Raw genomic sequence first — 26,319 nt, forward strand, 5'->3', positions numbered from 1 at the left:
AACTATTTTTAGTGCTATCGACAAAAACGGATTATTTTTTATCAAAAAATCGAAAAAAAAATGTTGTAAAAAAATCGGATATTTTCATTAGGCCTTTTTGCCATAACTTGGCCAAATATGGCCGCACAGCTAAAATAAAGACTGTTTTGCGCTGCTATTAAACATAGCTAACTATGTGTATCCCTACTTTTTTGATTTTCGCAAAAAAAAATTTTAACAAATTTTCGCATTTTCGATAAGGGGTACCATCATCAAAATTTGTGAAAAATGGCAAAAAATTAGCATTTCAAAGTATGTACATGGATCGATAGGGAATTTTGTTACGAATTCAACGATGTATGGCATTCCACATTTGGCAACTATTTTTAGTGCTATCGACAAAAAACTGATTATTTTTTATCAAAAAATCGAAAAAAAAAATGTTGTAAAAAAATCGGATATTTTCATTAGGCCTTTTTGCCATAACTTGGCCAAATATGGCCGCACAGCTAAAATAAAGACTGTTTTGCGCTGCTATTAAACATAGCTAACTATGTGTATCCCTACTTTTTTGATTTTCGCAAAAAAAAATTTTAACAAATTTTCGCATTTTCGATAAGGGGTACCATCATCAAAATTTGTGAAAAATGGCAAAAAATTAGCATTTCAAAGTATGTACATGGATCGATAGGGAATTTTGTTACGAATTCAACGATGTATGGCATTCCACATTTGGACAACTATTTTTAGTGCTATCGACAAAAAACGGATTATTTTTTATCAAAAAATCGAAAAAAAAAATGTTGTAAAAAAATCGGATATTTTCATTAGGCCTTTTTGCCATAACTTGGCCAAATATGGCCGCACAGCTAAAATAAAGACTGTTTTGCGCTGCTATTAAACATAGCTAACTATGTGTATCCCTACTTTTTTGATTTTCGCAAAAAAAATTTTAACAAATTTTCGCATTTTCGATAAGGGGTACCATCATCAAAATTTGTGAAAAATGGCAAAAAATTAGCATTTCAAAGTATGTACATGGATCGATAGGGAATTTTGTTACGAATTCAACGATGTATGGCATTCCACATTTGGGCAACTATTTTTAGTGCTATCGACAAAAAACTGATTATTTTTTATCAAAAAATCGAAAAAAAAAAATGTTGTAAAAAAATCGGATATTTTCATTAGGCCTTTTTGCCATAACTTGGCCAAATATGGCCGCACAGCTAAAATAAAGACTGTTTTGCGCTGCTATTAAACATAGCTAACTATGTGTATCCCTACTTTTTTGATTTTCGCAAAAAAAAATTTTAACAAATTTTCGCATTTTCGATAAGGGGTACCATCATCAAAATTTGTGAAAAATGGCAAAAAATTAGCATTTCAAAGTATGTACATGGATCGATAGGGAATTTTGTTACGAATTCAACGATGTATGGCATTCCACATTTGGACAACTATTTTTAGTGCTATCGACAAAAAACGGATTATTTTTTATCAAAAATCGAAAAAAAAATGTTGTAAAAAAATCGGATATTTTCATTAGGCCTTTTTGCCATAACTTGGCCAAATATGGCCGCACAGCTAAAATAAAGACTGTTTTGCGCTGCTATTAAACATAGCTAACTATGTGTATCCCTACTTTTTTGATTTTCGCAAAAAAAAATTTTAACAAATTTTCGCATTTTCGATAAGGGGTACCATCATCAAAATTTGTGAAAAATGGCAAAAAATTAGCATTTCAAAGTATGTACATGGATCGATAGGGAATTTTGTTACGAATTCAACGATGTATGGCATTCCACATTTGGGCAACTATTTTTAGTGCTATCGACAAAAAACTGATTATTTTTTATCAAAAAATCGAAAAAAAAATGTTGTAAAAAATCGGATATTTTCATTAGGCCTTTTTGCCATAACTTGGCCAAATATGGCCGCACAGCTAAAATAAAGACTGTTTTGCGCTGCTATTAAACATAGCTAACTATGTGTATCCCTACTTTTTTGATTTTCGCAAAAAAAATTTTAACAAATTTTCGCATTTTCGATAAGGGGTACCATCATCAAAATTTGTGAAAAATGGCAAAAAATTAGCATTTCAAAGTATGTACATGGATCGATAGGGAATTTTGGTACGAATTCAACGATGTATGGCATTCCACATTTGGACAACTATTTTTAGTGCTATCGACAAAAAACTGATTATTTTTATCAAAAAATCGAAAAAAAAATGTTGTAAAAAAATCGGATATTTTCATTAGGCCTTTTTGCCATAACTTGGCCAAATATGGCCGCACAGCTAAAATAAAGACTGTTTTGCGCTGCTATTAAACATAGCTAACTATGTGTATCCCTACTTTTTTGATTTTCGCAAAAAAAAATTTTAACAAATTTTCGCATTTTCGATAAGGGGTACCATCATCAAAATTTGTGAAAAATGGCAAAAAATTAGCATTTCAAAGTATGTACATGGATCGATAGGGAATTTTGTTACGAATTCAACGATGTATGGCATTCCACATTTGGACAACTATTTTTAGTGCTATCGACAAAAAACGGATTATTTTTTATCAAAAAATCGAAAAAAAAAATGTTGTAAAAAAATCGGATATTTTCATTAGGCCTTTTTGCCATAACTTGGCCAAATATGGCCGCACAGCTAAAATAAAGACTGTTTTGCGCTGCTATTAAACATAGCTAACTATGTGTATCCCTACTTTTTTGATTTTCGCAAAAAAAAATTTTAACAAATTTTCGCATTTTCGATAAGGGGTACCATCATCAAAATTTGTGAAAAATGGCAAAAAATTAGCATTTCAAAGTATGTACATGGATCGATAGGGAATTTTGTTACGAATTCAACGATGTATGGCATTCCACATTTGGCAACTATTTTTAGTGCTATCGACAAAAAACTGATTATTTTTTATCAAAAATCGAAAAAAAAAATGTTGTAAAAAAATCGGATATTTTCATTAGGCCTTTTTGCCATAACTTGGCCAAATATGGCCGCACAGCTAAAATAAAGACTGTTTTGCGCTGCTATTAAACATAGCTAACTATGTGTATCCCTACTTTTTTGATTTTCGCAAAAAAAAATTTTAACAAATTTTCGCATTTTCGATAAGGGGTACCATCATCAAAATTTGTGAAAAATGGCAAAAAATTAGCATTTCAAAGTATGTACATGGATCGATAGGGAATTTTGTTACGAATTCAACGATGTATGGCATTCCACATTTGGACAACTATTTTTAGTGCTATCGACAAAAAACGGATTATTTTTTATCAAAAAATCGAAAAAAAAAATGTTGTAAAAAAATCGGATATTTTCATTAGGCCTTTTTGCCATAACTTGGCCAAATATGGCCGCACAGCTAAATAAAGACTGTTTTGCGCTGCTATTAAACATAGCTAACTATGTGTATCCCTACTTTTTGATTTTCGCAAAAAAAAATTTTAACAAATTTTCGCATTTTCGATAAGGGGTACCATCATCAAAATTTGTGAAAAATGGCAAAAATTAGCATTTCAAAGTATGTACATGGATCGATAGGGAATTTTGGTACGAATTCAACGATGTATGGCATTCCACATTTGGACAACTATTTTTAGTGCTATCGACAAAAAACTGATTATTTTTTATCAAAAAATCGAAAAAAAAAATGTTGTAAAAAAATCGGATATTTTCATTAGGCCTTTTTGCCATAACTTGGCCAAATATGGCCGCACAGCTAAAATAAAGACTGTTTTGCGCTGCTATTAAACATAGCTAACTATGTGTATCCCTACTTTTTTGATTTTCGCAAAAAAAAATTTTAACAAATTTTCGCATTTTCGATAAGGGGTACCATCATCAAAATTTGTGAAAAATGGCAAAAAATTAGCATTTCAAAGTATGTACATGGATCGATAGGGAATTTTGTTACGAATTCAACGATGTATGGCATTCCACATTTGGACAACTATTTTTAGTGCTATCGACAAAAAACGGATTATTTTTTATCAAAAAATCGAAAAAAAAATGTTGTAAAAAAATCGGATATTTTCATTAGGCCTTTTTGCCATAACTTGGCCAAATATGGCCGCACAGCTAAAATAAAGACTGTTTTGCGCTGCTATTAAACATAGCTAACTATGTGTATCCCTACTTTTTTGATTTTCGCAAAAAAAAATTTTAACAAATTTTCGCATTTTCGATAAGGGGTACCATCATCAAAATTTGTGAAAAATGGCAAAAAATTAGCATTTCAAAGTATGTACATGGATCGATAGGGAATTTTGTTACGAATTCAACGATGTATGGCATTCCACATTTGGGCAACTATTTTTAGTGCTATCGACAAAAAACTGATTATTTTTTATCAAAAATCGAAAAAAAAAATGTTGTAAAAAAATCGGATATTTTCATTAGGCCTTTTTGCCATAACTTGGCCAAATATGGCCGCACAGCTAAAATAAAGACTGTTTTGCGCTGCTATTAAACATAGCTAACTATGTGTATCCCTACTTTTTTGATTTTCGCAAAAAAAAATTTTAACAAATTTTCGCATTTTCGATAAGGGGTACCATCATCAAAATTTGTGAAAAATGGCAAAAAATTAGCATTTCAAAGTATGTACATGGATCGATAGGGAATTTTGTTACGAATTCAACGATGTATGGCATTCCACATTTGGACAACTATTTTTAGTGCTATCGACAAAAAACGGATTATTTTTTATCAAAAAATCGAAAAAAAAATGTTGTAAAAAAATCGGATATTTTCATTAGGCCTTTTTGCCATAACTTGGCCAAATATGGCCGCACAGCTAAAATAAAGACTGTTTTGCGCTGCTATTAAACATAGCTAACTATGTGTATCCCTACTTTTTTGATTTTCGCAAAAAAAATTTTAACAAATTTTCGCATTTTCGATAAGGGGTACCATCATCAAAATTTGTGAAAAATGGCAAAAAATTAGCATTTCAAAGTATGTACATGGATCGATAGGGAATTTTGTTACGAATTCAACGATGTATGGCATTCCACATTTGGGCAACTATTTTTAGTGCTATCGACAAAAAACTGATTATTTTTTATCAAAAATCGAAAAAAAAAATGTTGTAAAAAAATCGGATATTTTCATTAGGCCTTTTTGCCATAACTTGGCCAAATATGGCCGCACAGCTAAAATAAAGACTGTTTTGCGCTGCTATTAAACATAGCTAACTATGTGTATCCCTACTTTTTTGATTTTCGCAAAAAAAATTTTAACAAATTTTCGCATTTTCGATAAGGGGTACCATCATCAAAATTTGTGAAAAATGGCAAAAAATTAGCATTTCAAAGTATGTACATGGATCGATAGGGAATTTTGTTACGAATTCAACGATGTATGGCATTCCACATTTGGACAACTATTTTTAGTGCTATCGACAAAAAACGGATTATTTTTTATCAAAAAATCGAAAAAAAAAATGTTGTAAAAAAATCGGATATTTTCATTAGGCCTTTTTGCCATAACTTGGCCAAATATGGCCGCACAGCTAAAATAAAGACTGTTTTGCGCTGCTATTAAACATAGCTAACTATGTGTATCCCTACTTTTTTGATTTTCGCAAAAAAAAATTTTAACAAATTTTCGCATTTTCGATAAGGGGTACCATCATCAAAATTTGTGAAAAATGGCAAAAAATTAGCATTTCAAAGTATGTACATGGATCGATAGGGAATTTTGTTACGAATTCAACGATGTATGGCATTCCACATTTGGACAACTATTTTTAGTGCTATCGACAAAAAACTGATTATTTTTTATCAAAAAATCGAAAAAAAAATGTTGTATAAAAATCGGATATTTTCATTAGGCCTTTTTGCCATAACTTGGCCAAATATGGCCGCACAGCTAAAATAAAGACTGTTTTGCGCTGCTATTAAACATAGCTAACTATGTGTATCCCTACTTTTTTGATTTTCGCAAAAAAAATTTTAACAAATTTTCGCATTTTCGATAAGGGGTACCATCATCAAAATTTGTGAAAAATGGCAAAAAATTAGCATTTCAAAGTATGTACATGGATCGATAGGGAATTTTGTTACGAATTCAACGATGTATGGCATTCCACATTTGGACAACTATTTTTAGTGCTATCGACAAAAAACTGTATTTTTTATCAAAAAATCGAAAAAAAAATGTTGTAAAAAAATCGGATATATTCATTAGGCCTTTTTGCCATAACTTGGCCAAATATGGCCGCACAGCTAAAATAAAGACTGTTTTGCGCTGCTATTAAACATAGCTAACTATGTGTATCCCTACTTTTTTGATTTTCGCAAAAAAAAATTTTAACAAATTTTCGCATTTTCGATAAGGGGTACCATCATCAAAATTTGTGAAAAATGGCAAAAAATTAGCATTTCAAAGTATGTACATGGATCGATAGGGAATTTTGTTACGAATTCAACGATGTATGGCATTCCACATTTGGACAACTATTTTTAGTGCTATCGACAAAAAACTGATTATTTTTTATCAAAAAATCGAAAAAAAAATGTTGTAAAAAAATCGGATATTTTCATTAGGCCTTTTTGCCATAACTTGGCCAAATATGGCCGCACAGCTAAAATAAAGACTGTTTTGCGCTGCTATTAAACATAGCTAACTATGTGTATCCCTACTTTTTTGATTTTCGCAAAAAAAAATTTTAACAAATTTTCGCATTTTCGATAAGGGGTACCATCATCAAAATTTGTGAAAAATGGCAAAAAATTAGCATTTCAAAGTATGTACATGGATCGATAGGGAATTTTGTTACGAATTCAACGATGTATGGCATTCCACATTTGGACAACTATTTTTAGTGCTATCGACAAAAAACGGATTATTTTTTATCAAAAAATCGAAAAAAAAAATGTTGTAAAAAAATCGGATATTTTCATTAGGCCTTTTTGCCATAACTTGGCCAAATATGGCCGCACAGCTAAAATAAAAACTGTTTTGCGCTGCTATTAAACATAGCTAACTATGTGTATCCCTACTTTTTTGATTTTCGCAAAAAAATTTTAACAAATTTTCGCATTTTCGATAAGGGGTACCATCATCAAAATTTGTGAAAAATGGCAAAAAATTAGCATTTCAAAGTATGTACATGGATCGATAGGGAATTTTGTTACGAATTCAACGATGTATGGCATTCCACATTTGGACAACTATTTTTAGTGCTATCGACAAAAAACTGATTATTTTTTATCAAAAAATCGAAAAAAAAAAAATGTAAAAAAATCGGATATTTTCATTACGCCTTTTTGCCATAACTTGGCCAAATATGGCCGCACAGCTAAAATAAAGACTGTTTTGCGCTGCTATTAAACATAGCTAACTATGTGTATCCCTACTTTTTTGATTTTCGCAAAAAAAAATTTTAACAAATTTTCGCATTTTCGATAAGGGGTACCATCATCAAAATTTGTGAAAAATGGCAAAAAATTAGCATTTCAAAGTATGTACATGGATCGATAGGGAATTTTGTTACGAATTCAACGATGTATGGCATTCCACATTTGGACAACTATTTTTAGTGCTATCGACAAAAAACTAATTATTTTTTATCAAAAAATCGAAAAAAAAAATGTTGTACAAAAATCGGATATTTTCATTAGGCCTTTTTGCCATAACTTGGCCAAATATGGCCGCACAGCTAAAATAAAGACTGTTTTGCGCTGCTATTAAACATAGCTAACTATGTGTATCCCTACTTTTTTGATTTTCGCAAAAAAAAATTTTAACAAATTTTCGCATTTTCGATAAGGGGTACCATCATCAAAATTTGTGAAAAATGGCAAAAAATTAGCATTTCAAAGTATGTACATGGATCGATAGGGAATTTTGTAACGAATTCAACGATGTATGGCATTCCACATTTGGACAACTATTTTTAGTGCTATCGACAAAAAACTGATTATTTTTTATCAAAAAATCGAGAAAAAAATGTCGTATAAAATCGAAAACGTTGTTACATCATATTGGAGTGCTTTATAATGAATTTTAAAACCCTAGCTGTATGTTTCTTTACTTTGGGCCTATGGGGGGTGGCAATAGTGATAGTTACCTGTGTTTCGGGTATCTGTCTAGTCGAGAAACGCTTCAGGAAGGAGTCTTCGCGCTTGAGAGGTGGTTTCTTCTGTATCGCCGATGAGATCTGCACGGTGGTGCGTAGCTTCATCCAGCGCTGGTTCGATCGTGTCCTGTTTTATTTTTGGGCACGTGGAAGATGGATATCGGTTAGTTGCGGATATTCAGGAAGCATATTTCATAAGGGATTGTCTCACACAACGAACTACGGTAGCTAATGACTATTGTTTAAGGGGACTTAAGAGGGGTTTTAAGGAGCGCAACTGAAAAGATCATTCCAATAAAGCGTGCGCTCACGTTACTCGGGTGCTCTTTAATTATTTAATTCTTTTTAAAGAACGTAATCACTTACGTAACATGAAACATCAAACACTTACGCTAGTTGGTGATGACGGAGAAGTATGTCTACGGGTTACGGGCTACAGGTTACTGGTTACTGGTTACTGGTTACTGGTTACGGGTTACGGGTTACGGGTTACGGGTTACGGGTTACGGGTTACGGGTTACGGGTTACGGGTTACATAGTACGGATTACGGCTATGGTTACGCATACTTAGTGGCAAGACAAACATTCATGGGGGAACCCAAAAGACCGTAACGCAAACGCACGCAACGGTAACGGTAACATTAAGGTGAAACGGAAACGGAAACGCACAACGAAACACGAGGGAAATAGAGAGATAGATAAATAGATGAGGTATATTTGTGCATGCAAATACGAGTAAACATACATACATATATAGCTATAGTTCTAGAATCTAGATAACTGACTACAAAAGCGAGATGTGTTCGAGTCGCAAACGAAATCAACTCAAATCAAATCGAATCGAATCGAATCCGAATTGAATCAAATGTAATCAAACGAAATAACAATCATAGGCGTTATGCAATCGAGAACAAATGTGGAAAATTGCAATTGGAAAACAATTTAGCGGCAGCAGCAGAGCATTGCAGCGAGACAGAGACAGACAGAGCGAAACAGAGAGAGAGGGAGATAGATAGATGTGGTGGATAGCGGTGGAGGGAAAAGAGGAAGTGGCGTTCAAGTGGCCAAGAATTTTCCGCCATCGATAAAAATAGATCTTGGCCTCGGGCGAAAAGTGTTAAATGGTCTGCCAGGTGAGATTTTCTCGACGAAACTGAAAAGTTTCTCACAATTAAAAAAGAAATTAAAAGAAACGAAAAGTACGTTTACTCCGGCAATCCGAAGCTTAGGTTACTCTTGCAAACTGGATAGAATATATAATTTATTTAAATCTGTTCTGAAACAATTTAAGCACTTGCGCTGTACCAGCGCCATCACATGCCTTTCACTCTCGGTTTCTGTTCATATTTTATGGAAGGTTAATATCCCTAAAACTTGCAATAATGTGGACACTGAATAAAATCACTTTGCTGCTGTGCAAAAGTGTGCAGTGAAAAATGTTTGAGGAAGCTTAAAAGGACAATTGAAGTTAAAAATAGCATTGCATACTCTTAGGCAGCCAAGGAAGTGATAGCAATGCGGCAGTATCATTTTAGTGCTTGTATTGAGCTCTGAAAACCCACATTAATCACGTTTAAAGTCTTGAAATCATTTATAAAGCTTAAAGAGCCGAATTCGTTAAGCCAAAGCGCCATCAATCAATAACGATTGTTGGAAATGGACGGACCACCGACGAAGGTGAAATTTGGCATTACTTTTATTTCAGTAATTTCAGTTTGCAACAGCACAGCTACACACTACGAGTACATACGAACTCGATCTAGGACTATCGTACGACTACGTGGAGGGGGAATTTGTGGTGAGGATGTTCGGGGAAAGGGATCAGGTTTTACCACTTTAAACTTTTGCTCAAGCCGCTCAGGGTCGCCATTCAATCGTCTGTTCTGCTATAGCATCTAGTACTAGGTGTTTATTTGCATGATGTACACAATGGATGTGGCTATATATACATATATATATATACATTGCTTATGTACAGTTCGATATTGGGGATGTTGCTGATGCGTTAATTGTTTTTGTTTGGGCTTAATTTATGCACAATTATTATTCGCATTCAGCATATCAAATGCCAGGCTACGGGATAAATGTATTGTATTTTGTTTGGTATTTTATTTTTGTTATCGTTTAGGGCTTGCTTGGTTTTAATTTCGAATTTTCATTTTCTTTTTCGATTTTTTTTGTTTATTTTGATTTAGCTAGTTTCATTGGTCTATTTACAGCGGTGGCTAAATTATTACGCATACGTCGTGTGGTACACGATGAGGTACGAAAAACGAAAGCGATTTGGTAGCAATGCAGTTAGCTAAACGAAAGACAAATCAAAGGAAAACAATGATAGCTATAGGTGTGGTTGCCGTCAGTGTAGGAGTATAGGTGTGGGTGTATAGGTGTGTCTATGTGTGTCGGTTCATTGGGTGGTTGGCTGGGTGGGTGTATATCCGCCCTACAAAGTGTTGTGGCTTTTTACAGGGTGTTACTGCTGTCGGATCTTTGGCCCAAAAGTCTGTGTGGTGGTGGTGGTGGTGGTGGTGGTGTTGTAGTGGAGCTGCGGTTTTGGAGACTCCGCAGTTCGCAAAACGCCAAAACCCTACTCTATTGTTTATATGTTCTATATATGTATGGAGTTACTTCTATATGCTTTATATGTATGTCTTGCTGTTTTTGCGGCCTATTCAAATGCAAAGCGCGCACATGCCGATCATCGTCATTATCATCATCAATAACAGCATGACCATCATCATCATAATCACAATCATAATCAAATCAAAAGCAGAACAAAGCTATGCGTGTGTAAGTGTATGTGTAAGTGTAAGTGTAAGTGTGCGTGTCATCTGTGTCTATGTGTGTGTGTTTGGTGTTTGCGTATTGGTGTGCAGAGACAAAACCGAGAAATCATAAGGAACGCAAGAGAATAAACTTACCAATCGGAATCTGGATCTGAAGCTCCATCTCCGATACGCGATTTCCTAAACGAGTTTTGAAAGTATTTCATTTTCTTTTTGTTTCTTGCTGTTTCTATTGTACTTTTATTTTTGTTCATTATTTTTTTTTGGGTTGTTGTTTAACATATTATCGTTTTGTATTTATTTTGTATTGTAATGTTTTCGAGGAGGCAATAGTAAAGAGAACTCGATAGAAATAGATTGGCAAAAAGTCCAAGAGACAGAGACAGAGATAGAGTCAGAGACAGAGACAGAGACAGAGACATAGAGAGGGAGTGAGCGAGAGGGCTGGTGTGGGTGAGAGAGACGCTGAACACACACAGATATGGAGGCACACACACACACACACACATATACATATGCATGGAACTGGGTGATACGGGCCCCCTTTTAGCCCATCACTGTCCATCCCAAGCCAAGCGGAAAAAGGCTTGCTGCACGATAAGATTACACCGCTCTATAGTCGCCATATACCGAATATAATACCTATACACAGTGGCGTGCGCAGAAAAAGGGGGTCTTAGATATTATATGGCTAGTTCCCCACTTAAAAGTTGATTCTCAATAATAAATACCTTCCTAATGATTGAAAACCAACTGATATATCATATTTTCTGTTTGAATTACACTTCTAGCCTTCAATCAATAGACTCATTTATTTGTAGCCCCAAAAGCCAAAAAACCCCCGTTTAATGGGCCACTGAATGTATGTGTAGAAATGCGTGTACGTGTGTGCGTATATCTGCGGATGACCCCATTGTTGTTTTTGGGGTCAGCTGAACCATTTGTGGACTTTCGATTTAATATAAATTGCGAATGAGCTTGTTAGTTTTGGCGCTTGCCAATTCCCCGTTTCTCGACTGGATTCGTTTCGATTCGAATCCATTCGCGTCGATGTGTTTCGGGTTGGTAATCTGGTTCGAAAAGGTTAAAGAGCTGGGCCCGGTATTAAATGGCATTCTTTATTGCACAACAAATCATCCAGCGAAATGTTAAAGGACTCTCCTGTTTGTTCAACGCTCGTGTGTGTGTGTGTGTTTGTTAACCCATATGTGGTTGGCTAAAAGTGTTATTGTTTAATGGCTGCATGATGTCCGATTTGGGGCCGCCTCGGGTTAACCGGCGATTCGGCTCCTAAGCCGGATTTCAATTAACGCCTTCGCCACGATTCTCGGATCTGAGTTCCCTGGTTCTGCTTTTCATCTCTGGTTTGGCTTTCGGTTCCCGGTTATCGGTTTTTGTGGCCATCAACCCGCTGGCCGCAGGCCGTGACCGTCCGGAATGCTAAACCATTGCGTTCGGTTCGCCACTTGACTGACTGGGCGCACATGGCGGATGAAATAACAATTGAAAAATTGCGTCGAGTCATTTGGCCAACGTTCTCCAGCTGCCCACCTCTCTTTCTTCACCCCTGATGCCTTATGCCTGATGGGGATAAATTTATAACCGCCTGGGGACACTTGGCACCCCACAAAAGTATGCTACACTTTTTGCCAGCCAGCTGGATTTTAAAACGTGTCAGGATGTCACGGAAATCTAAGGATGCGCTCAAAGTAATTGTGGACAGAAAGTTGTAATATACATAAATCAAGTTGGAAATGATGCTCTTTAACTTTTTATAAGGTCAATGAATTTAAAGGTATTTACTTGTGATATTTTGTAAAGTTATAACTATTTTCGTGATTGAGTTGTTTTATTTAAATAGTTTGAGCTCCGCCTATTAACTGCATAGGCAATATAAATTTCAAGTAAAACATAAACTTGCATTCTTTTTTCCAATCAGTATGATTTTTCAGCAATAAATTGCTGATGAAAAAAGAATGAAAATTATTCTCGCGAATGACTTGATAAAAACTCACATAAAATTGCTGTACAAAAATTTTAAACCCACCAAGAGACATTTCAGTGGCACTTAAACCAAACTCCTGCTCGTAAACTTCCCGACTACAATTTCTCCTTTTTTTCGACACCCAGCGAGCGTGTAGATGGCTTATTAGCCATGGCTAATACCCCAATTATTTGGGTCATCCAAGTTAATGAGCAACTTGGGCTGCTGACAATGCAATAAAGACGAAAATACGAAAATATCGGACGACGCCACCGGATGTGAGCCGCATTTCAAGTGCTTGCAAATCAAAACACAATTGCCGGAATCGAACAAATGAATTTGATTGCGAATCAAAGTTGCTTGTAAGGGAATTACTTAAGCATACGACTAGGGAAACATACGGAAGCAGGCTCTGGCAAGGTTTCTATATATAGCAGGCCTCACTGTGCCCGCTGCCAAGTGCATGCCATTTCGTTGGCCAACAAAAAAAAAAACGACAGAAAAAAGAGGATAAAACTAGATGGTGACATCCGATCGGACCTGGAGGGTGCATAAATTCTAGGCTACCATTGAGTGTGTTGTGTGTTGTTCACTTGGCTTCTACATAAATTTGCAATTTTCTAAATTCAAATTCTTTGTAAGTTGTCAGTCAGAAGGCAATTTCCCATTTGCCATGCACAATGCCAAAGAGAATCTGGTTGGTTGGCGTACTTTGTGGCATTGGCATATGCATAGGCGCAATGTGGTGCCCCTGCCAGTGGCGTACGATGGCTTTTTCAAGGGGATTAATTACAAGGACTAATTACAAAGTTCCTTGAATTCACTTTTTAGTCGTAAAAGGCAATATTCGTTAAATTAACTTGAGAAGAAACAGTTGGATTGGTCAATGCATTTACATTACATACATCCTTGATGGATAGTAAGAATACAGTAATTTATGAAAGAGGGTTTTCAAACACACTGACTACGTCACTGCATCTTCTTTCTGTGTGTGTGTGTGTGTGTGTGTTGGTGTATTTGTGTCAAAAGTTCGCCTACATTGCAGTCAGCAGCTTAAACATATCGATTCAAACACACACTGCCAAAAGCCACTTTAACTTTGGCTGTTTGCTGAGATTTTTCAAGCAAAAGTTCCTCTTACACCCTTACATATAAGCATGTGTGTGTTTGCCCGAGTGTGTGTGTGTGTGTGTGTGCTTAAGAGGGTGTGCGAGTGTCTGTAAGTGTGTGTGTCTGTTGGCATCAACTTGTTTAGCTAGGACAAACTTTTTAAGTTGCCCTTTGCCAAAAATGAACCGAAACTAGAACAGAAAGTGGTAAAACGTATACCCAGCCAAGACACCTCGTTCCCCTTATTTCGCTGGGCTACAGTGGCACCTCCCACTGCATGACCACGCGTACATATCTTATGCGTATGTCTAATAAATGCAAAATCCCATCAAACGCTTTTCCACACTTAATAAATGAGTTAAGTAATGCGAAGAAAGGGGTTGGTTTGGAAAACTAGCAAAAGTTTTACAAGAAAACTTATTGAGGCTTAACTGTAGAGAGAGGGAGAGAGAAAGAGTGTGTGTGGGGAAGGGGGGGTCAATAGGCACAGATCTGGAGCAGAGAGTGGGAGGGGGATAGACTTAGCGAACGAGCGAGCAGGCGATATTTGAGTTGAGTTTTAGTTGAGTTGAGAGAGAGAGGTCTGGCATTCGCTTACACATCAATGATATATGGGTTATATATTAGGTTACACATATGTAGGTTCATACACTACGTTTTCGGATTAGTACGTTGTTAGAGCGAGAGAGTGAGAGCATGAGAGAAAGAGAGAGGGCGAGCGATCGATGAGCGTTAGTGGGTGGGTTAGTAAATATCGATTATCGAAGGGCGGATCGAGTACTTCGCTTTCAATGGTGATGGTGGTGAGGATAGCAAGAGTCAGGATTCTCTCTCGCACACACGCACACGCACGCAAAGAGAGTTTACACACACATAAATGGGTGCACAGAGAAAAAAACCTATAATTCTCCATTTGGCCATCTCAATTATAACAATACTTTAAAAAATATTTTGCTGATCATTAACTATCTCAAAAGTAACTTGAGATATGATAGAAAACCATACTATAAATATTTCTATTCCATTTAAAAAAAAAAACAAAAACTATAGTTTTGAAATTTGTGTATCTAATACAATTGATTTTTACTACCTTTAACTACTTTAACGTATATTTTTGTAACACCAAGAACCTATTTATTGTTCTAGTTTTTAAAACATTTATAAGATTATAATATATTCTAAGCAACTGTTCTTATTTGAGTGGCCAAATGTGGGTGATATTTTTCTCTCTGTGCAGTGGTTAGTTAGTTAACGCTAGCAAAACGCGGATACGCAATACGGAAACACTGAAAGTGGGACTTGTGGGTGGCAACGTTCCTCTTGATGCGCCGCAGGGAGCAGTAGTAGGCCATCACGGCCCGCAGGCTCTTCCACTTCGTTGTCTGCTGCTGGCCATTGGAGGCATTGGCATTGGCAGTGGCGGATGCGGATGCGGATGCCGAGGAGGAGGCGAAAGCACCACTCCGGGCGTGATCCTCCGCCGCCACAAGATCCTCGGGGTGCTCGCTGATGAACGAGGAGAGGGTCTTCATCGCTGGCAATGGCCGGTGACCCAGCGGCGTGCTGGCGCTCTGGTCGGAGGACGGACTGTTCACATGGAGGCGCACCTGGCGCCGCTGACGGGCCTGGTGTGGATGCGGATACGTATGCGGATGCGTATGCGGATGTGGATGCGGTTGTGCCGGCGTCAGTATAAGTCTATCCCTCTCAGTGTACCTTAAACTAGTGGTGGTGGTGGTGGTGCAGCCACAGTGGTTCAGTTGCGAACTGGCCAGCGACGAGCTGCCGGATCTATATATGTATATATATGTTCAAGATCCGATCGAGTGATGCGAAAAGTGGATACTCTGATTATAACATGCGATTTGCGAGGGCATCGATCCACGGCAGCCACTTTTTAATCAAATTATCTCTCTATATCTTTTTTGCTTTCATTTTATAACAATATAAATAAATTATAAATATTTGTGACAAAGAATATTATACAACCAGTGTTTTAACGGTGCCAAGGGAAAGAATGTGGTGAAAATGTTTAAAAAATTCAAAACAGAATGGAAACGGCAAAAGGAAAGCGAATTGGATTACTTTAGGAGTGTTTTCTTTTTTTTTTTTTTTTGAGGGAATGTGACTCGGCTTATGCTCTTGATTAAATTGTTTGTCCTGGCACATTAGCATTCTGGAAGTGGCGGCCGTGGCTCAGTGTGGTTGTGGTGGTTCATGGTTTCATGGTTTCATGGTTTCGTTCTGGAGAGTGGAGCTGAGTGGATTCGTGTGCCCGAAGATTAGCTCCGCCCGGCGAGGGCCCATTAGGCCAAAGAGTTGTCAACTTCTGTCCCCCGGGAAGGCGGCTCGTCCTCTTACAACCGTCTTTCGTCTTCCGTCTTTCGCCTTCCGTCGCCTTTGTTTGCCTGGGTCGAGTTAATTAATGAAATCATATACACACACACATACTCCCCGAAAGCCTGACACTGTGACACTTCGACACACACACACACACGTAGGCAACAAGGACATGGGCAATCCCGGCTAATTGTCATTGCTAATTTCCTTTTTGCCACCACAATGGCACAATAAACACAAACAAAAGTTGTGCGTGTGTGTGTGTGTGGGTGTAGGAGTGTGTCTGCCTGAGTGACAGCTCCATTCAACTGCAAAAGCAAGAAAAACTTGAAACCACAGTCTCAACATTTACTTATAATCGACTGCCCGGACGGTGCGTTTAAAAGTTGTGGAGCAAACGTATTATACATAATTGTATGAGCAGTAATATTTATCATACAAACGTTATCTTATTAATTTTAAGATACTTATACTAAGTATTAATTAATTCATGTTTCAATTATATTTGATTTAAACAAGCAACTGGCATTTATAGTGTGCACTTAATAGCTTATGGAAATATAGCAACGAAACGCACTGTCCCTGTATCGAGCTGCTTTTAGTCGCATCCCAGACTCCTGATTAGATTTACCAAAACGCAAACTGAAAACTTTTGAAGTCCGCACTCGCATTCACATTCCCATTCAGATTTCAATTCCCATTTCACAATGCCAGGCTTTTGGCTCCGACCGCAAGGATTGGCATGGACGTAGATGGATATTTGGGTGGCGAACGAATGGCAGGGGGGGGGCAACTTGCTAATTGGTAATTTCATTTAATTGAATCGGGCTTATTGTTGTTGCTTTTCTTTGCTTTTCATTCTTTCGCTTTCTGATGGTCCTTGTCTTACGGATACGGATGCCAGTACGGATGTGATGTCGCTTACGGTTGATCAAATACAGAGTACAAAAAGCTGTCAAGGCGAGCGAAGCCCAACAAAGTATGCTACACATTTATCAATTACGCTTACGGCACGTGCCTATGTATATGTAGTTACTGCACAAGTATGGCTGTGTTGTGTATTGTGTGTAAGTGTAGTTGAGTGTTTTTTCAGTGTGTCTATGTGTGTGTGTGGGCGAACTGCAGGACAAGCAGCGCCGGATTATGTTTATGTGTTTGGTAACAACTTGGCACGATTTGAATAAATCATCTTTGTTATGCTCCTTCTCGTTTTTTACTCTGCTTTCAACTTTTATTTTACACGTGTCGGGATGTGTGCACTGAGCGAAATCTGCACTCTAAAATCGGGCTATCGAGACTTTTAAATTCTAATTAACTGACCTTCTCAAGAACACTTTACCAACTTAAAGCAGCTAACATTATTAGTATATATATTAATTATTTATGCAAGAAGCAAAGCAATTTAACTGAAACGCAAATCCAATTTCCAATTTCCCTACGCACAAAACATAATACTGCTCCCTGACTTTAGTTGCAACTTTTTTCGCTCAGTGCAGTGTGGGTGTTCATTTGCTTGGTCTGTGTGCGTGTGTAGGTGTGCGTATCGAACTTACCGCTGGCTGGGACTTTTGCTGTCCGATGAGTGCGCCGCACTGTTGTTGTCGTCATCGCGGACCATCTTGTGGTGCCGCTTGTGATAGCCACCGTCGCTGTGTCCGCCAGCGCCACCGGATCCGCCGGCACCGCCTGCTCCGCCGCCTCCTCCTCCTCCTCCACCTCCTCCGCCTCCGCCGGAGCTACTGGTGCCCGTGGGACTGATGACGTCCGTGTCGCTGTTGCAGTCGTGCACCTGACGGGCCACATCCTTGACAAACTTGCCCGCCTCGTGCTCGTGCGCTTCCATCTGCAAGGATAATTGAACGTATAAGTTGGATGGGCCGCATTAATTGGACTTATTGCGATGACTGTGGGTGTGTCTGTGGCTGTGTATAGGTATATGTATATACATATCTATGCTGAGGTGTCTCATCAATCGCAATTGAGCGCATCTTAATTGCTAATTATGCAAATTCAAGCCGAAACAGGGCCAAATGTCAATGATTGCAGTACAGCGGTGGGCAAATAAACGTGCCCTTTATAGGAATTTCTACAGTTATCTTCTCAGAATATTTTAACAAATATAAACCTTTTACGAAAAGATTTATCACTTAAGTTTCATATTAAAGTATTGCTTATTAGTAAATATTTTATCATTATTCGTGTTATTATATATAATAATTAATTAATTAATAATTATATATATGTTTGAGTGCTATTATTGCGGCCACATGTGTATATGGCACATGTATCGGCGGCAACAGCATCGACATTCGAATCTGCAACTGCATCTGGCACTGAGCCTTTGCCATTTGGCCCACGGTGCATTTTAAATCGAATGATGTTGACGATAATAATTAAACTTTGATTTGATTGCCTGTGACACGAAAACTTGGCCTTCAGGTGGGCGAGAGTTTCCCGGGAAAACTGAAATGGGAAATGGATATGATGCGATGGAATGGGATGGTTGGAAAACTGGTAAATGAATTGGGTGGCACAGGACGAGTCATGAGCTCTGAAAACTTTTGTCGAAGCGAGCTTTTAAAATTTAAATATTGCATTATTGATTCCTCTCCGAGTTGGCCGAATACGAAAAAATCACTCAAAGTCAATTTTTTGTATACAGAATCAGATTTTAACACGGAGTTAAATTGTATTTAATTTCTTAAATACAGCGCTGCGCAGCATTTAAAATTGTCACAAATTATAATCGTTTCATAAAAAAGAACTTGTACGGTATTTTATTTAAACATCACAATAAGGCTCATAGTCTTTATTAAATCGGATTAAAATTTTCTTATTAAACTAAAAAGAAGAAATGTTAAAAGGAAAAAATCAATGGGTCTTAAAACATTCCTAATTACAGCAGTTGCATAACAACGGCGGATATTAAAATCAATGGGGATTAGGCCAAGTGAAAGCAAAGTGTGTCTCAAAAATCAATAGGAATTATCCGAGACTAATCACGACATCGCAATTGCAGCCGCAATCGAATAAACGATGTCGGGGGACATGCAGCCACTTCGATTGGATCAGTGTCAGAAACCACTTGTTAGCCAAAGCCATTATTAATTTAACACCCATGGCCAAAAACCAACTTAAAGTGAGCTTCATTGGGGCAAGTTGAGGGCGTAAAGTACTTGTATAAGTACTCGAGTGCCGCAAACTTGAAAGCTTCGATTTGACCATTGGGACAGATTGACGTTGCTCGTGTCCATGCTCCGTATTCCGTATCCGTATCCATATACACGTATTCGTTTTCGTATCCGTAGTCCGTAGTCCGCATTTGTATTTGTATCCGTGTTCATACTCCGCATCCCGCAGATTCGTGTGTGTGTGTGTGTGTGTGTGTGTGTGTGGGCCGTGTGTGGCTGGCTGCATGTCCGTGACAAAACTGGCTAATTCCAGTCGAGGGTTTCAATTTGGGCAACGGTCTAAATAGGGGAAACCGCATAACATATATCTAGCGGGATTTGTGCGCCGTTCCCACCAATTAGTTGACAAATCTGTTCAGTGTCGGATTAAGCTTCACTTGTGAGCCACCATTGCGATGGCTATTCTCACACGCACACCTGTGCTAATAGTACTATTGTCAGCTGGTTATTTGCCTACATTGAAATGCCAATAATAATGTTATTAGCTTGGTTGTTTGGTAGTTGCTTTAAATATATGTATATATTATATCCTATTTTATTTCATATGTTAATGGATTTCCTTACGACCAACACTTATTCGAATGGCCGCTGCTGTGCATATAGACTTTCGATCCGAGTCACCAGCAGCTGACGCCCGCGGACATGGCAATTAATTGCGCCACAAAACTTGATTGGAATTTATTGTGGTTCTGGCTGCCGGGAACTGGTATTTGGATTTTATATTTCCTATTTTGTATTTTGTATTTTTTATTTTGTATTTTGAGCTGCTAAACTAAAAGGACACCTGATGGGTCAAAAGTGACTTAGAACTGCGCTTTAATTAGCCGGATGTACAGGAATAATTATAGTGTATATATTCGAGCGGTGAGTTTCCAATTTTGTGGGCCAATTGCTTGCAGCGAACTCGAGTGCACAAGTTGACGGGAAGATGTAAACTTTTCATGATTGAGCCTTGCTTTTTTTTTAATGGCTTTTACGTAATTTACCAAATTGCTTACTTGCGCCGCAAAACTATTCGGTCGTGCTTTCAAAACAAATTAAATAACTTTTAGTCAGTTTGGTCAGTTTAATGAATATTCATGCTGGCTGATCTAGGACCCTCGTTTTATTGTATCCACTTTATGTTTGAAATTCAGGTAACGAGCTTAACGAAGTTGGCTAAAATGATTTGCACAAAGCTGATGAAATTTGCCCGAATTTCCATTAGAATGAAAACATGTTTTATATATAGTTTATCCGTTTGGTAGCTCAAAAACGTAAGTTAACACACACAATTTTGCCAATTATTTTTCATCACGGATAAGAGTACCAGTATCATTCATACCTATTTGGACCCCTTTTCGGTTTAATAAAAACCAGGCTGCACTTCATGGATATTTGACAATGGTTTCATGTTTGCCCACTTTAAAACGTAAGCCAGCCACTCTTAAAATATTATTGTTACAGTTTGCTGGATTATATTGCATGTGCTGATATGGTTATGTGATTTTCTTTCTATTTAATAAAATCCAGGCTGCATTTCATGGCAATTTTCCCAAATGGATTTCCAATATTTATTTGCAAGCTGCTTCCGACTACGATTTTAACCAATGGCTATAGCCTCAATTCCTTTTCATACACCCATGTTTGCCCCCCTCTAGAAAGCAATATCATTAAAATGTAGCTATGGACGGACATAACAGTAAAACTCATAATCAAAAATGTTTAAATTTTATGCCTTTGTTTGTCACACAACATTAATGAGCAGAAAACGCCGGCAGCCAAGAGGTTGAACGAAATTTGGCTTAAATGAGGGAAGAAGAAGGGCGAAACTATGCGATATATATCTAAAAATCCAAAAAATATTAAATATTAAATACAAATTGATGTAGTTGATGAAAAATTAAAGGTAATGGAATAGTTTTAGCTGAAGATCTTTCATAAATAGCATAATCCTACACACCACCGTTTTTTGCAGTGTAACTAGGAATACGTAACTGAAACACGAGCAGCCAAAGAGTGACAGAGAATGTCCTTCTGGGAAAGCAAAATCGGAATCAAAATCGGACTGCGCTGCACGGAAATGTGCGAGTGTAGTAGGTGCAGGATGTGGGTGGGGCAGGGACTCAGGGACATCATGAACATCATGAACATCATGGACACCATGGACCACATGCACACATGGACACTCACCGTATATAGGCCCGTTGCAGTGGTCCCCGACGACGAGGAGGATGCCGCTGCCGCTCCAGTGCTGCCGTAGTTGAGCTGTGAGTGATAGCCGCTGGAGAGGATCTTCTTGTGTGCGGATGCATGCGCCCGATACGCGCTCACGCTCAGTTTCATCCTGACATCCACTCAGCCACTCCCACCGCCCGCCGCCCACGCCAGCGATACGTGGGCGTGTCCCAAGTCCGTGTGGCCGCTGCTGCTGCTGCTGCTGCCGCTCTTGCCGTTGCTCCTCTAAATGTATCTGTATCTGTATCTTTATCTGTTTCTGTGCCTGTTCTAGTATCGCTGTCTGTGTCTCTGTGTGTGAGCGCGGGCGTTGGCGTTTCCGTGGGCGTGGCCGGTTCACTGCTACCGCTGAATGTGCAGCTTCAATTGCTGCTGCTTGTGCCACTTGTGTTGCTTTTGCAGCTTTAATCGCAGATGCAGATGCTAATGCTGCTGCTTCAGTTGCTGCGGCTTTAGTTGATTTTATTGCTGATGCTGCAGTTTGCTTTTAATGCTTTTGTTGCGTTGCGGCTGCTGCAAATGCTGCTGCTGCTAATGCTGTTTTTATTAATGTTGCCGCTTTTCCGGTTTCTATGCAATATTTTAGGGAAGGTGTTCTTGCCACTATTGTTACTGTTATTATTATTTATGTTATGTTGCAGCTATTGTTGTTGCACCTTCCGCTGTTTTTGTCACATTCAGCAGCTGCTGCTTTTGTTGCTGCTGTTTTGTTGTCGCTTTCAAGTTGCGTTGAATTGGGCTTAATTGAGTGCCCACAGGCGTCTGACGATGACGACAAGGACAACGAGGGCGACACCGTTTTCAACGTGGGCGTGGAATCAGCAGCATGAGGAACACCAGTGGGTGGAGCAGATTCGGGGATCGGGGATTCGGGGGTTACGGGTTTACGTCGCCCAAAGAGCGCACACAAAGCAAACTTTTTATTGCCGCCTTCGGTGGCGTTGCCGTTTCTGTTTCACTTTCAGTTGATGTTGCCGTTGTTGTTGCTGTTTCTGGTCGTGATGCGGAACAAAGACAAAGGTCCCGGCGATGATGGACTGGTGGTGGCCGGTCTCCCTGGCAACCAGGACGAATTCGGGGGTCCTTCGTGGGGACCGCTGCTCAGTTTTAGTTGGCCATAAACGATGGAGCGGCCATTGAGGCATGTAGATGGCTTTTTTTTTTGCTGTTGTTGCTGTGAGTCTCTGTGCGAGCGTAGGGTCCTTTTCCACTGTATCCTTGTAGCTGTGTGCGTCTGTGTGTGTGTGCGTGTGGGGAGGGTGTGGGGTCTGGCCAGGGGGCGTGGCTGCAGTACCGTTGTCAAGCTCTCTCCCTGGAGGATCCTTCCCTGTGCTCGCTTTTAATTGTTTGTAATTTGGTTTTTAGTGCTCTACGGTTGCTTGTTTGAATTTGTTGTAGCTTTTGGTGCTGTCGTGTCCTTTGTTCTTATAGTTGCTGTTGTTGTAGTGCTTCTGCTTGTTGTTGATGCTGTAGTTTTTGTTGTTGTTGTTGTTGTTGTTGTTGTTGTTGTTGTGGTAGTTGTTGTTGTTTTGTTGGTGTTATTGTTGTTAAGGCCTCATGTCACTTTAGTTACAAGTATCTCTAGCTGCCGCTGTCGTATCCGCTCGAAGTCTCCGTTGTTGTTGCCTGCAGGCAGGGAGGAAAACATTTAGCTAAGTAAACATTAAAGTGGAAATTAATTAAAATGTCTAACAATTTAGTTGCAAACACAACACAACACCAGCACACACTCTCGCACACACACACACACAGTGTCACACAAGCACATCATTAAGTGTTTCGCACTGAAACGATTTAGTTTTCAACAAATTCCAAGAAGCAAAAGTCGTTTAAAGGGCAACCACATCGGCATTTGCCACAGCACACAAATACACAGGGAGAAAGGTGTATTAAGTTGGGAAACTGTGCCATTAAATAATGATAAAGTGAACAAGGTTTACAGCTTTTAAAACTACTTCATTTAAATGTATTCAAATCCAAATAAAATCCACTAATGTGGGATATATTATATATTTATATACCTTCAGGGTAATACTCAATAATCAATTTTGTCTGGTTGAGACTTAACAACTCCAAAAACTTCCCTTGATTCTTGACGAAACTAAATAAATTGAAGAAGAGATGGAATGGAGTGGAATCCTGGCTGACAAAGGTGAGTTTCGGTGGGTCAGCACAAAGTTCATTAACTTTGTGGCAAAGTTTTTGATTTGTGTGTAATTGAACCTTTTCGCACGGACAAGTTGGCCAACTATCCAGCCACTATGATTGATGGCCAATGATTGACGGGCATGAGTGGGAGTTGGTAGATATGCGGCCTGGAAATTATCTAATTAGTGATAGCTACTTGACCCCAATCAATCACTATTTTCGCCACTAGATCAGGTTGTCAATTGGTTAAGCTGTATAATTTCCTAGAATCTGATGAGTAGCTATACTAAATTATCAATTTATATTCTAGTTTTTATATAAATAACTATCAAATATCAAATAAACAAGGAATTTTTCGATAAAAAAGCTTTAAATATATAGCCGTTTAATAAAGATCTTAAACGGAACTCATTGAATATTCATACGCCGGCAGTTGTTTGACACAGTTTTCTAATGAATTACAATCCCTGGCAAAATCGACCGTAAATTAATCGGAATTCGTTATTCAGTTGTTGAATCGCCTTCAAAGTCCGAATCCCTAGCCATATCGTGGGCAACTCCATTATTTGGCAATCAATCGGGCATCATTGCCCATTCACTGACGCACTTATTCGTTCATTCGTTCACTCGTTCCGTTCATTTGCCAAACTCAAACACTCAGCATTCACTTGGCATTCACTCGGCGGCATTCATTACATAGACAATGCCGCACTTTATGCCCCTCGGAAACGGATTAATGTTACGACCACCAACGGACCAATGGATCTCTCGCTTATTAAGGCAAATTGACGGAGTTATTTGGCGAACAGGGAATTTTGTGTCTCGAGGACTCGACTGTGAGCATGTCGCAAATGTAAATCACAAAAAGTATGAGTGTTATCGCCGCGGGTATCAGATATTGTCGGTCGATTTCCGCGGATTAACATTTTTCCACAGCGGCTGGGGAAAGTTGCGAAAGTAGGTTGAAGCCAGAAACTGGTTTTGCAGACAGGATACGCCGATTGGCCATTAAAACTCGAGCAATTACAACGCTGAATCCGTGGAGCCAAAGGCAAACATTCAATAAAGACTGTAAACTGAGTAAACGAAAATGGAGGAACAGGCTCCTGACTTTCCCATGCCTTCTTACACTGCCACAGTAAATGTCTAAACAAAAATCAATTTTGAATAAGTCAACTTCTTCCATTGATAACTATGTTCAAAAGTGTCACAGTAAGCTACAAATATCTTAAACAAAATGTTATAATATATTTTGTTCTACCCTTGAATACACAAACTTGAATTTTGGTGCAGTTTACTGACAGGCTTTTAATTCAACTCGAAGAGTCGATGGATTGCACCTGTTGGCATCTTATATACACAACGATGGCACATAAAATGTAATTATAAAGCATTCAAACATCCGCAGAGTGGCGTTCAAGGAGGACGAGGAGATGGAGGGGGAGGTGGAGTTCAGAGGTCGGGGAAAATCGGGGGAGGTGAAAACAAAGTAAGAGACTTAACACTTTGTGCGAACGCTTAACCAAGCTTAAGGAGCCAAGGAGCCCAAGGAGGCGAAGGAGTCGCTGCAAGTTTTATGAGTTTTTGCCTGGTCAGACTCTGGTGAGGCAGTGCCCATCGGCAATCTATAGGCTATATATGTATATGCCGCCTTATACATATACCGGGTATATATACATATATATGTATATCTCCGTGTATTTGCGCATTTTTCTACATAAAACTCAATGAAGCATCCACCGACTGTCGGGGAGATAAAGAAGAAACTGGCAGCGGCTGCTGTTGCTGTTGCTGCTGCTGCTGCTGCTGCTGATGTGGCTCATTCCCTTGCCCCTTCCCCTTCACCGCCCCTGCCGATTTCAATTTCAAAATGTACGCTCCATTGGGCAGTGAAGACACCCCACGCCCCCCCGCAACCACCCACTTCACCCCCTTGTGGCCACAAGCACACACAGAAAGTGACATTAAAAAATGGTAGCCACTTGTCAGGACGAAGGAGCACAAGGAGCACAAGGAGCGTCCAATGGAGGGGAATATTTATCAAAAACTTATCGAGAAGGCGTTGTTGCCATCGCCACAGTGGCACGCGGGGCCACGCGGCGTATGCGTCATGTAAAATACATTGATATTTTAGAGCCTCGGCCAGCGAAAAATCAAATCAACAAAAAACCGCCGACGCATTTTGATTGGTTTTTCGGTGGTTAATTAAAGGACACGTGTCCCCATCCGACATTGAAATGCATAACATTTTCTATTTCTTCCTTCGGTTTTTATTCCTGCCTTCCCTTTTTGTTTTTTTTTTTTGCCACGCGTCAGCTAGGGAATTTAAATTATGAGTGATGTTGGTGGGATTGACAGAAGCGAGTAGCTACAGTGGCGGCCAAGAAAGTAGTGCAAGAAATCATTTTATAATAATTGAATTATATATAAATTTATAAAAATTGTTTTTATGCAATAATATT

General features: G+C 38.6%; 1 protein-coding gene across 8 annotated transcripts in view; it reads right to left on the minus strand.

The window, feature by feature from the left end:
- LOC120455449 (merozoite surface antigen 2, allelic form 2) overlaps nucleotides 1-26,319 on the minus strand; it is a 72,177-nt gene that overhangs the window by 31,844 nt on the left and 14,014 nt on the right. For 5 of the 8 annotated variants that reach the window (XM_039641660.2, XM_039641657.2, XM_039641659.1 and 2 more), the window contains exons 2-5: nucleotides 21,665-23,335; nucleotides 17,855-18,144; nucleotides 11,003-11,047; nucleotides 8,073-8,208 (exon numbers count right to left, since the gene is read on the minus strand). In XM_039641660.2, the coding sequence (XP_039497594.1) occupies nucleotides 8,073-8,208; nucleotides 11,003-11,047; nucleotides 17,855-18,144; nucleotides 21,665-21,817 (624 nt within the window). In that variant the 5' untranslated portion in view covers nucleotides 21,818-23,335. Of the gene's footprint in view, nucleotides 1-8,072; nucleotides 8,209-8,472; nucleotides 10,193-11,002; nucleotides 11,122-15,165; nucleotides 15,753-17,854; nucleotides 18,145-21,664; nucleotides 23,336-26,319 lie in introns of those variants that run through there. The other 3 variants (XM_039641664.1, XM_039641661.2, XM_039641662.2) reach the window with 3 other exon arrangements.

This window comes from Drosophila santomea, chromosome X (assembly GCF_016746245.2).
Source record: "Drosophila santomea strain STO CAGO 1482 chromosome X, Prin_Dsan_1.1, whole genome shotgun sequence".
NCBI lineage: Eukaryota > Metazoa > Arthropoda > Insecta > Diptera > Drosophilidae > Drosophila > Drosophila santomea.